This window comes from Dermacentor silvarum, chromosome 4, assembly GCF_013339745.2.
Source record: "Dermacentor silvarum isolate Dsil-2018 chromosome 4, BIME_Dsil_1.4, whole genome shotgun sequence".
In the NCBI taxonomy this organism is placed as follows: domain Eukaryota; kingdom Metazoa; phylum Arthropoda; class Arachnida; order Ixodida; family Ixodidae; genus Dermacentor; species Dermacentor silvarum.
In genome coordinates, this window is record NC_051157.2 from 32,937,360 (window position 1) to 32,950,251 (window position 12,892).

A 12,892-nucleotide genomic window follows, 5' to 3' on the forward strand; every position below is an offset into this window, starting at 1 on the left:
AAATACTATGAGACGCATTTGTTGTCGCCTTACTCAAAGATGTCGACGCTCTTGCTGTCCAAGGTGAACGTGACGTTATTTAGTTTATACAGGTATCGTGAGCATAGGAGACATGGCTATAGCTGCCACAATCTCCGGGATAATAAAAAAAAAGCTTAGAAACGAACTTCTTTGAGTTGTTGGTAGGAACAAAAACAGTAGCGTTAGGGAGTATAACTTCAATTGCTTGTTTTCCTCGATTGAACACTTAGGTGCATGTTGCGTTGCACTTCGTGTTTCGTCGCGATCGCTACATTGCTCATCGATTTAAGCACGTTGACAATAAGTGCTCGTCATTGTGTTTGTGTGTTTTTATTTACTCATTTGTATATTCATTAGACAACAAAATGCGGACGATGAAGGTTGGTAACACTGTCAATATCATCATATCGTCACAATATAATAAAAAAGCAACCAAGATGGAACAGTACTGTTGCAACATTTGGCATTTAAACTGAATACTAGTATACTTGGCAGTGTAGCAAAGCATAAACTATAATACACACCACTAAGATAAACTAGGGGTTAGCCACGATAGGAAGAGCAAGTTCTTCATTTTCTGCTGCAAAGGTTTTCGTAAACGGTTTCCGAAGTTCTTCACTGAGTGGTCGCTCGACGTGCTTCCCCTCGGCTTCTTTTTCTTTGGTGCTCCTCTTGTTGTTATAAAAGACTCGAAGTCATGAAAGCGACTTCCGAAGTTGCATAATGAAGATCGCCCGAGTGACCATGATGTCGTGTAAGAATGGTATCGAAATTCGCCCGATGACGCGAGCGCGACCAGTAGTTTTACAAACTACTGATCATGTCTGTACTTCTACTCGTCTCTGAAATCGTATAATAGACGAACGCGGAAGGTTCATTACGTAAAGCAACGAATTCCTCTGTTTCTCCTTCACGAATGCATGCTTCGAGCAGTGCACAAAGTCTTTGACACAAGTCGGAGCTTTCAACCAGTGGCGTGTGAACGATTTTTCTGCACTGAAGACCTTGTTGTTTGAACTATAAGGGTTCCTGCATCGAATAGATTCTGGTGCAAATGAAAATTCGACGACGATAATCTGAGCTCGCTTCGAAACGATCGCGCGTCCGCAGATTAGCCGGCGCGACGCATACCCTTCTATCTGGTGCTTCCCCTACGCATTGGCAAAGTTTTTATGATTCACGTTGTTGTCCCTTTTTTATCCTCCATCACTTTTCCCAACCTCGTTTATCTAGTTCCCGGCACATTGTCCAACAGGTATATATATATATATATATATATATATATATATATATATATATATATATATATATATATTAGTCTACGAGAAGGGTGCGTACGCTTGCATGTCACGTGACTTCGAACTTCCGCTAGCAAGCTCAAAACATGCTCCCTGTGGATGTGCGTCGTACGCCATTTTACTGACGAATAGCGCCGGCCACATTTCAATGAGCCGAAAAAAGAAAGTTTTCCATCAAAGAAGCACGAAGCAGCTGCGTAAATATCTATTTCAATCTCGGAAAGCAATCGCCAAGCGACTGACCCGTCGAACTTTTGGAGTCTTGTGCTGCCGATCGCCCCGCATCCGGACACAATATCACCCAGGCGGAATGCGCGCGAGAGCGCAAGAGCAAACATCAGGAACAAACATCAGGAACATTTACGAGATGAAAAAAGAAAGAAAGAAAGAGAGAGAGAGAGAGAGAGAAAGGACACGGTGGCACAGTAATCGTTCGGAAATAGGTATAGTACGTATCGTGGCGCTCACATATAGAGCATCGCACTGAACCCGTGCACTGGGTACACACCGATATTTCTTCGAAATTCCCAGTGCGAAAAAAGACTCGTACCAATTTCGCGTTCGGGCCTACCTCTCTAGTAAATGTTTGAGGAATTCGGATGCCACGTTGCTTTTCCGAACGTCTTTTTTTTTTTTTTCGGAAGGGGGTTTAGAATTTCAGGAAGAAGGACGTCCTGCTTATAAACAAGTGGCAAACTACACAATCCCGTCGGTAACATCTGACGCTGCCCAAGCGGCCTCAACCAACCAACCAAACAAACAAACAAACAAAAATAAGTAGTTATACGCTGCGCTCTGTGTCCCATGAGATAAGCCTAGTAATCTTATCGCTCTCGCATAAGTTGCACCTATATTTTGTGTGTACTCACGATCTCGATCGCAGTGTTGTACAGCGTCATCATGTATTTGTATACGATACACTCGTCGCACCGAATGCGTGTACAGTTGGAAGAAATTGAAACGCGAGCAGCAAATATGTATGTATATATATATATATATATATATATATATATATATATATATATATATATATAACAAAAAAGCGCCCGTTACGCACGGTGATTGCCAAATGAGATGCTCAAGCACATCGCACGCGCTTAAAAAGAAAAGAAAACATACTGTCGTACTAAACCTGCGCGCTGAATTCCTGATCACTACAATGTCACAGTCGCTTGCAAATGGACAAACTTACAGTAGGCATTAATGTTGACTAGTGCATTTAATTTATGTTGATGGCAACTGCCGGTGCGGCTTGTTATAGCCGCCGCGAACAGTAAGGAAGCTCATGCCAGATTCTAAGCCCTTGAGTAAACTTTGCGCGGCACCCCCGGGACTTCTTGGTATGCAATGCAACATAACGAGAACGTCAGTATACCGTCAACTTCGCATGCGTGAACTAAGCCCCAGTTGACGCAATGCTACAGCGTCCCCGTGCTACAATATGGTGGAAATCATTGACCAACCAAGCGCATTATTAGTGCTTCGGAACCCTCATAGGCCGCTCGTTCACAATGAATCAGCTCGCTTTTAGGCTGAAGCCTCAAACAATTCTCAACTCCGGCGATGAGCTCTACTTCACATCTTTGACTACAAGCGAAATCGTCCAATTGCTGAGCACGTCATCCGGTCACTCACCCATCCGCTTCTTTTGGAGACTCGCATCCTGATGGGGGCCGCAGTCGGCAAGTCTTTACGCACACCAACGGCAAGAAAAGGAAATCAATTGATGTTCGGCGCACGAGATTACCGCGTGCTTCGGCGCACACCAGGCAAAACGCAGACTCGTAGGTATTATAAGGCACGTTCTTCCAGGCACCCCGGTGTGTTGAGCGCCCCGGTGTGTTGAAGCACGGGGCGGTGCGTCGATTAGTGTAGAGCGCACGCTCGTGAGCGTGTTTTCCTTTTTTTTCGCGCTCTTTTTCAGCGAGACTCGCTGTCACGAACGACGGAGAGGTTCACGAGCTGGTCGGTGGCTCCTTCCGGGCACTCCGCACACTTTGCCGACTGTCCCTTGTCGGGCGTTCGGCGCGCGCTTCTTGTGCAGTTTTTTGCCCTAATCGCGATGCCTTCCCCACCTTGTGCCCTCCTCCCCCTCTTCTCGGCCGGCCCTTGAGGCACTTGTTGCTCTCACTCCCTCGCCCTTCCCCCCCCCCGTGCACACACCCTTTCCCGTAGCCCCTTCCCTTCCCTCTCCTCTCCTACCCTCCCACCCTTTCGAGTCAGCGCCGTTCGAGCGGACGGCCTTGACTGACAGAGTCACTGGAAGCGCATGTCCTCACCGCAGGGTCGCCTGCCCTCGGCGACGTCGGAAGGACCGAACTTGGATCTATTCGCAAAGCCGTTGATGCATATCGGGGAAGTAAAGAGGGAGATCGGTGTTTTATTTGCAGACTTACGGGCTCGTTTACGCTGCCGCGGACTTACCTCGACGACGACGCAGCGAGCGGGGTGCCCTATATCTCAATGGCATCGCGGCGACGTGGTGCCAATTGATATTATTTTCTGACGCGCCGTGAAGATAGAAGGAGGCATTACCTTGGGCGCTGAGCGTGCCTGCGCGATCGCGCACGCCTGCGCCCTTGTTGTCAGAGACCAGAGAGTGGTAGCGCCTTCTTCCTGCAACGCGACACAGCGGGAAATGAGCTGGCGCTCTAGCGTTTTTTTTTGCGGGGCGAACCGTTAGGCAATCGGTTATGCAGTTTTCACTGAGCGTGTGCTCTGCGCGTAACAGCAACCGGTCGGCCGCGTTCCGCTGGCTGCAACCGACGCTGCACCGGCAGGAGTGGCGTAATTGCGCCTAGACGTGCATTCAGTGTAAGCAAGGCATGTGCAGTAGTGCGTGAAGTTGCGAGCGCCATGCACGGTTTGACGTCGAGAGGGAAAAGGTCGGAAAACATGGGATAAGGAAAAAAGGGAATCCGTAAGCATGATATTACAGCCAGCTACCCAGCTACCCTTTAGAGCCAGTCAGCTGCCCTTTAGAGCCGCGTATTAGTAGATAGAAGGAGGAGTAGATTTTAATGAAGAGAAATGAGGAGAGGTTAGCCTGGAGAGCATGTCTCTAGCCTGCTACTTCTTACTGGGGTAAGGGGAAGTGGGAGATACAGGGAAATGTAGGTGGCAGGTGATTATGATATGGTACAATGAGCTACTATATATACATGTCCAATACGCGGATGTGCGTTTTAGACCCACTACACGCAGGAATAATCTTGTCCACACAAAACGTTATCGCCCAAACACATTTCGCACTGTCTTCACGCCTCAAAAGACATGTTTTCACAGGTACTAGAGACGACCGTCTAAGCCAGTCTCACATAGAAAGTTCAAGAGTGATTTTATGGTGCGTTGGAACTCTCCTCCACGCACCTAAAATATTTTCTTCCAAAAAGGGGCGGAAGTCCAAAACAATATCACGCGCAAGACGATGCGGTGATCGTTGTAGACGATAATAATGCCCACGCCATTCAGCAACTTCAGTTCTCGCCGTCACGGCAGCAACGAATATTTGAATCATGTCATTAATCTTCTGTGCTTGTCTTCTTCCCTGCTTTCCGTATCGAAAAAATATCATGCCTCATAAGCCACGTATTCAATACAATTACAGAAAATCACGTACGAAACATATTTGTCCTTGCCATAGAAAGAGAAAGAGGTTGTTAAAGTGTGGTGACGTATTCAAACGCGCACTGAGAAATGAGATGGAATAAAACGCCACACTCGCACCACGCGCCACAGCTAGACCCATGCAAAGCAACTCAAAGTTCCTCGATCGATCGTGTAGGCCAGTGTCTCGCAGGAATGTTAAAGGCGTCTTCGTAACATGGGAAGCTTGGGCGCTGCAGCCCAATTCTTCGTGGGAGTCATGCGCTTCAAAAACGTCAGGTCATCGGGTATGACAAATCATTTGCAGAGCCCGCATATAAGCACCTCGCGCTGATGCTTTCCACAACGACAGCAGTGCCGTAACACACAGCCAAGCGAGCGGTGGAAGCAAATAGGGAGTGGTGCGATGTACAGCGGAGTCCACGGTTAAAAACTGAACACTTAAGTGCAGAGCATGTCCAGATTTTCCTCTATCACGGGAGTACAACCGCCTAGATTTGCAGCAGATTACTTGCGGTTGGCAGCCCTGACTCCTTTGCACACACCTGTGCAGTGCAAAGACATTGCTTCTGCAGGCACTTGCAGCTGTATGACACCAGAAAAGTGAGAGGTGCACATTTCAGTGTTCCCTTTAACAAAGGACCGCGCGGTACATTGGTCCCGTCGTGACGCTTTCGATCGCTAATCACTATTCAATAGTGTCCGATGTCTCAGAAAATGTCGGAGTGCGCACACTCCGCTTTCACTTGGCATGTTTGCGATCGATATCGCAGGCTGAACATTGCTGGGGTTTCCAGTTCGACGAAGCTCGGTGCGTAACATGTCTTACGGGTCGTTGTCGTTTGCAATGGCCTTTCATAGTTTTTGCGCCTTTAGCGGGCAGCTTCGGCGATGCTGGATTGATAAAAGATAGCATCGTATAGCGCCTTCTATCCGGTGCAAAGTACCTATATTGGTACCGCAAGATATGCCGCATAATCTAGAGGTCAAAGGCATGTGGATTTTGCAGTATATGAAATATCTTGACATGGTATCTTTATTGCATGAAAACAACATGGACACTCCTCCTCTTCATCAAGTCGGCTCTCCGTCTTTCTCCTACTGCCGCCTTCCCAGCGTTAAGCAGAAAAAGAAGGTGCGCTCGTTCCTTTAGCCACACTCGCTTGTGGTGCGATATTTCCTTGCATATTTCTCACCGCTAGACCTCGGGTGCCATACATACATGGGGCTGTGCGTGAACTACAAGGGAAGCCCCAAAAAGCCTGGTTCGTTGAAAAATAACAGCGTATATCAAAGTTTTTCGAAAAAGTTTCACAAAAGAAATGCAGGCGTAGAAAAAAAAATCAAGTGAAGTTCACAAAGCAATAATTTCAAACTCTAGCTCTGAAGGCTTCGGGGTAAACATAATTTCTAATCTGTTAGCACAATGTAGTGCACTAGCTAAGCTTGTTAGGTACTACTTTTGCGTATCATCCGTGTGATGAACCAATCAGAAAAAAGACCCGATTCCTCGCTACAAGTTCGGCAACGATTCCACTGGAGCATTTGTTGCCGGCGTGTCATTTTAATCAATGCGACCCCACGCATCAATTCCCGCTCTACCAACATAAATATTTTGGATGAGCCATGCAGAGATATTTTCATATAATACGTAATTTTATTGCGATAGCAATTATATGGACACTTCCACCGGATTTCTGCCATCGGCGTCGCCGTCGCCGTCGTCGTCCGTCGTCGTCGCCGTGAGGTTCCGTATAGATAAAATCTTCGCCGCGCGCCGTATGCCCGAGCGGAAGCGTGCGGGCACGCAAGCTGTCACGGAGAGCGAACGCACTCAGTCTCCCACGCGCAAGCAAGGAAGCGGGAAGCGAGCGCCGGAGGGAGCGGGGGGGGGGGGGGGGCGGGCACTTCTACTCTGCCAACAACCGCGCGCGTCGCTGGCCCGCACCGTCTCTTATCTCCACACGGCTCTGACCTTTATGCACTGTGCATTCGCCGCTCAGTTTCCGTTGAAGCGATAGACCGCACGTACCTTCGCCCGCTGCGGCGCATATGCGCTTGCTGCCAGCGTTTTGACAGTCGTTGTCTGCAGTCATTCAGTGTGATCTATTCATGTTTGTTTGTGCGCGCTCACACCACAGTTAGTAATAGTCGGGCCACATTTTCCAACGCACGCTACACGTGCAATGCTGCCCGGATCGGCAGTGCAGCGCTACAGGTGTGTCCCTTCGCACGCGCTGCCCACGGGAAGCGCTTTTCATCAACACCACCGTTTCACAAGCGCCTTCTCGTGGTCATCCAGTCTCTCTTCATGTCGGTCTACTTACGCCGCAGCACACCTGCTTACTTAATCAGCTCATGTTTACTACAATTCATATTGCTACCAAAGCCGCTCACCTTACTTCGTATGACATTGCTGTGTTGCTATCGCATTCATTGCTTCGCCCTTAGGGCGAAACTGTGACATTTTTTTTCCTTAAATAAACTTTATTCCTCCTCCTCCTCTTGCGTGTGGACATAACGAAAAATTCTAGAATATATGGAACACTGAGCAAAACTGCTGTTTCAAGCTCCTATTAACGTAAGAAGCTTCTGGCAAAGGTCAACAGTAGCCCTTTCCAGGAGCAGGAAGCAGAGGAGCCGTCAACCCCTTCACTACCGCGCACTTTCTGGAAAAAACGAACCAAATGTAACAATTGTTTTTAATGGTTCAAACAAACATATAAGCACAATAAAATACCTAATAAAAATATTATTGAACATCTTTATTTTAGTAGATGGCTTTGAAAAAAATATATTAAAAAACTGTCGCAGTTTCACCCGAAAGGCGAAGCATCAATTAGTAGAGAGCTATACGGAGTAAGGATAGTAGTTTTATCAGCTGTATAAACTTGGACATGCAGCAGCACCAGCAACGCGCAGAACGTTTGTCGACGCCGTCGCCGTTTTGCCCGCGTTCGCACTGAACGCGCGCGGCGTTGGTGCCTGTTGCCAGGGCCTCTGGGGGCGGCTCGGAGGTTTTCGACGAGATCAGAACGGGAAACTCGTCAAGCAGCGTCGGAAGTCTTTACCACATTCTCTCCTCGCAACGTTTTTATATAAATACGTATTTGGTGCCGCAGCTAAACGTCGCCTCCCCTCCCTCCCTCCAGCCCGCCCCCCCACGACCTTTCGTGCGACGGAAGAAGTCGCATTTGCTCTCTCTCTCTCTCTCTCTCTCTATATATATATATATATATGGGGATTGTAAAGAAGGAAAGAGACGCTTAATTCTGCAGCCCTTCAGAACATCGCGGCGCAGAACGCGCGTTTGTTCTTCGCCGTGCGTTCGCTCCCCGTGAAAGCGCGCGTCCCTCGCGCCCTTTCACTCGCACATAAGCGTCCGGCGCGCGGCGACGATTTCATCGCCGTTGACGTCATACGGAACCTCACGGCGACGGCGACCACGACGGCGACGGCAACGCCAATGGCAGAAATCCTCTTTGAGTGTCCATATAATTGCTATCGCAATAAAAGAAATACTGAAAAAATCTGGAGGTATGCTTAACGGTAGTACTAATAGAAAGTTCACTGCATAGCTTCAAGCTTCTAATTGGTTAGCTGAGAAGGTGTGTTCATTGCACTAAAATAGAATGACTTATCACTTCGGTGACTGCCCGTATTGCTTGTATTATATACCGCTCAATAAGTTGGCCTCTAAGTGATACGCTTCAAGGCAAGGAATAGTGCACCGTGCCCACGGAGGAAGATTATTTAGGAGTAGAAACTCCCGTCAGCGCGGGCGCTCGTGTGCGACCAGATAACGTCACATTATTATGCGTCGACGGGGGCGCATGCAGTGGCGGCGCCTTGTGGCACGTCATGCAAGCAGCAGCGAAAAAAAAAAAAAAGAGAGAGAGCAGCAGCCCGGCGGATCGGTGGTGCCGCTCGGGCGCGTTCTCTTCGGCGGCGCCCGTGTCTCCCGCGCTCACACAGGCGTTCGGCGTTCGCTTCAGCGTGCACGCCGTAGCGTTGTTTTTGTGGGCCTTTAAGTCAAACAGTAACTGTTCTTGTCGGTGTCTGTTCGAGGGCCGTAATACTAACAGCGCTGATACGTGCAGTGTACCCTTGTTCGGAAATTGCTAGCCTAAGATGGGATGCAGGTGGGATGTGTGAGTGCCCTCAGTAGAAGTTGTGAGGCGCGCGGCCGAACGGGAGCAACGCGCGCGGCCGCGAACCAGAGAAACACATGTGACCGGTAGCCTTGGCAACCAAGACGGCGGTAATTTCTTTCTCAGCCGCCAGGTGCCGCCAGCATGATAGTGGCTCCGCGGGCTTGTGACATTATCTGGTCGCCGCAACTGGCGGAGTTTCCACTCCTAAAGGTTTCTTGCTCCGTGACCGTGCCACACCGCAGCCTTCGCATCACGCCGTGGTTTTCTATCGATTACTCTTCTCTTCCAATCACATAAGGATAATTTTGAACACACGAAGCTCTCCCCTGTTTGCTTTTCACTTTTAGCAGTTCGCGAAACAGATTTGGGGAAGTATAGCGAGCGACAAGCAGTGACATATTTGAGCTTCTGAGGATTTGTACCCTTTGTTGTGAGGTTGAGGTAGGGAGTTCTCGTCAATTAGAGCATCTACGAGACTCGGGTGAAACCCTACATAAGTTTCGTTCCGACCAGTCGCCTTCTTGCAGACAAAGGCATTGAAAAGAGCCATATCTGTAGATCTACTGGACATTTCTATGGTAATAACTTTCTGCTGGTATGCTACGCTATAGGGTTGTAAGTGAGGTTCTGATGGATTCTGAGGACACCACCCAATGTGTTGTTACACTCCACAATCAACTGTGCCTACTGCAAGAACTTGCCGCTCCAAAAACTAGGTGCACTTGTCGATATATATATATATATATATATATATATATATATATTATTGTCACGCAACGTTGAAAAACGCATACAGTGAACCTTAACTAATATACAGGGTGCATCAGCTAATTCAAACCAAGCTTTAAAAAAAATCTTCGTGCGAGTTACAAGAATTCCACCAACTTAATAGTGTTCGCTGTCCTCTTGAGCAACTATAAGCATTTTTACTATGCGCTTAGGTAATTAATTAACAACATTTAATTAACAAACCTTGAAGCATTCATTTAAACGCAATATCTTCAATGTAGAAGTTGTAGAGCCTATTAAGAAATATCCAAATAATTTTTTTTTTCATGGTGATAGCTGCTGTGGTTTAAATTTTTTCCGGACTGCAAAGAAAGCGTGCGCGATTTAAAGAAATACCGCGTGAATAACGCGCCTCACGCGCAGCTACACTGGCGCCCTCAAACAAGCCACTAACGAATGATCGATGCGGCACGCAGACCAAAAACACCAACAGGCCTTGAGTAACGAAGATGGATCGAATACAATGGTCTTCGCTTCCACTTTTGCCTAGATATCGTATCGGTTGAAGCAATGAGATATGCGATAAATAACGCATGGCATTTCTTGAAGCTTCGGTAAGGGCGAGGACGTTTAGGTGGTGGATGACGATGTATTGAAGATGACGGGTGTGGCCCTGGCCGATCTTTTTCTTGTGGCCTATTCATGCCTTCAGTCTGCATGCAGCGTCAATCCTTCGTTGGTAGAATGTTTGAGGACACCAATGTCATGGCGCGTTAGGGCATAGTCACGCGGGACATTATTTTAAATCTCGCGCGCTTTCTCTGCAGCCCAGAAAACTTTAAACCACGGCAGCTATCATCATGGAAAGAAATTATTATGATATTTCTAAGTAGGCCCTACAGGTCCTGCATAGAAGATTCTAATTATAATTTAATACTGTAAAAGTTGGTTAAATTATTTTTGTTAGTTAATTACCTAAGCTCATGGTAAAAAGATGCTTCAAGTTGCTCAAGAGGACAGCGAACAATATTAAATTGGTTAATTCTTGTAACTCGCACGAGGGTTTTGAAAGCTTGGGTGGAGTTAGCTGAAGCACCCTGTATGCGCGGTGAAACCCAACTTGTGTTTGCATATTTTAGTGGACGAGCCCAGCTTGACCTCGGTAGGAGCGGTACAAATCTCGGCGACTAGCCTGGCTCGTTCTCGGTGCGGAAAGGGCTAACGCGGACGAATCGCTATTTATCAACTGAACTTCACAAACCGGAGCTACACGGCCTAAGAAACAAATTGAACAGTACTCAACGAACTTGCCCGCGCTTCCTGCAATCATCACTAAACGCTGGTCGATTCCTGACACACAGCCAAATGTAAAGTCCTTTGGAGGAAAGCCCTTTTGTTACTCCGAAAGACCCTTTGCAGAAAGGAGTTGCGCCGAAGACACACGGGAGCGCACTAACTCCTTTAGGTGGTTCCTCAAATGAACGTCGCAAAAAAAAAAGAAAAAAAAGAAAAACAAGCGCTGCTTGTTAAAGCAGCAAGCGAGAAAACATTTACAAGAAGCTGCGCATGTAGATTACATGTAGTGATTGTACAACCTAAAAACATTTTTCCCTATTTTTGATGGCTTCTAATGCGCTTATTCGGAATTCAACATAACCGCGCTAGCGACGTGGTGCGAGCGTTTGAGAGCATAGCTACAGTAAATCTTTACTGTTTGACAAATCTCATTACCGCTAAAGATTAATACATTTTCCAAGGTAAAAAGATACTTACGGGGCACCGAAGTTATGTAACACGTTTTCGTCTATTGATGAGTTGTGCACGCTGTATGCGAGAGTAGACCTTTCCGCTCGAAAAGTAGATGCCCGATCTTCTTTCCCGCAAAGAACTTTGCCGGGAGGGTGATACTCCTTTGCCGTGTGTCACTGCGCTTGAACGCCTTTCCGGTAGATGTCCCCTTACCTAAAGGACTTTAGAGTGCCCGTGTGTCAGGGGTATAACCTTGGCCTCAGAAAGCATGTACACTTGCCGCGATTCCCATAAACAGTCTAGCTTCCGATCATGCTTCGTGGTGACTTTTTAAGATTCGGTCAAGATTGCTACCAGATGCGCAGAACATCTCGTGACTCTTCAGCTACACTCATCGATGCAACACCGTCATGCGGCTCCGGCTATCGACCCATCATTCCAATGGCAATCGACGGCATCTCGGCGATCCCGACAAGTCATAATGTTACAGCCGGCATTTCTTATCTAACTTTCCGAGACTGTGCTAAACAGAATACAAGCACGATGTTGATTTTTCGTCTTCGTCTCAGCACTTACCTGTGCTTTGTTTGCTTTTCTACGGTTTCCTTGGTACTCCAGGTGAAACTTCCCTGTGAGACCGAGTATGTCGTCAGCAAGCAGGTACGCTGGCTCACTAAAGGTGGGGTATTGACGACTGCATCCCAACGCACTTGTTGTGGTGCGACACTGCTGCTTGCAGACAACACTTTGAGCCTCTTGGGAATCCCGGAGAGAAACTTATAAATTGCTTTATGTTTCGGATGAACCGTTATGCGAGCCCATTGGCTGATGGGTGGTACGGGGCTTTAGACTTCAGAGTAACGTCCCTTTCTGCTGCCCACCGTGCAAATGCCTAGCTCTTGAATGCAGAGCCATTGTCGAATACTACACATTCCAATCCGTTAAACATTCCTCTATTCAGAGTGGCTATGACAGTGTGTCCACGTTCTCCTACGCTGGCCTCGCCGGTGCTTTTCTAATGCATTTGTAAATTCACACTAAAAACAACTGCGTTTTCTTAACACCTTCGCTTTTTATATTCAGATCACTGGAGGCGACATAAACTGTCTTAAATGGCACGCTTGAATGATGTAAAGATGTCCTGCTGTTTGTTATCTGCTTATACTTGGTCTTGTTGAGTTGACTTTATGGCAGGAGCTGATGTAATCACTAAAATATTCGCTAGATGAATGTCGACGTCAAATCGATTAGCATTGAAGAATGTAGCGACGCACAGTGTTGCCAACGCCGAAACGCGGCATGTCTGAGGCGCGTACGCAAACGAGCTCCTCTCTC

General features: G+C 47.5%; 1 protein-coding gene across 1 annotated transcript in view; it reads right to left on the bottom strand.

The window, feature by feature from the left end:
* The window catches only part of LOC119449729 (short-chain dehydrogenase/reductase family 9C member 7), a 55,088-nt gene extending 51,740 nt beyond the window's left edge, over window positions 1-3,348 (bottom strand). Inside the window, exon 1 of the mRNA XM_037712973.2 lies at window positions 2,955-3,348. Within this exon, the coding sequence (XP_037568901.1) occupies window positions 2,955-2,981 (27 nt within the window). The 5' untranslated portion in view covers window positions 2,982-3,348. The remainder of the gene's footprint in view (window positions 1-2,954) is intronic.
* Window positions 3,349-12,892: the final 9,544 nt, after the last annotated feature.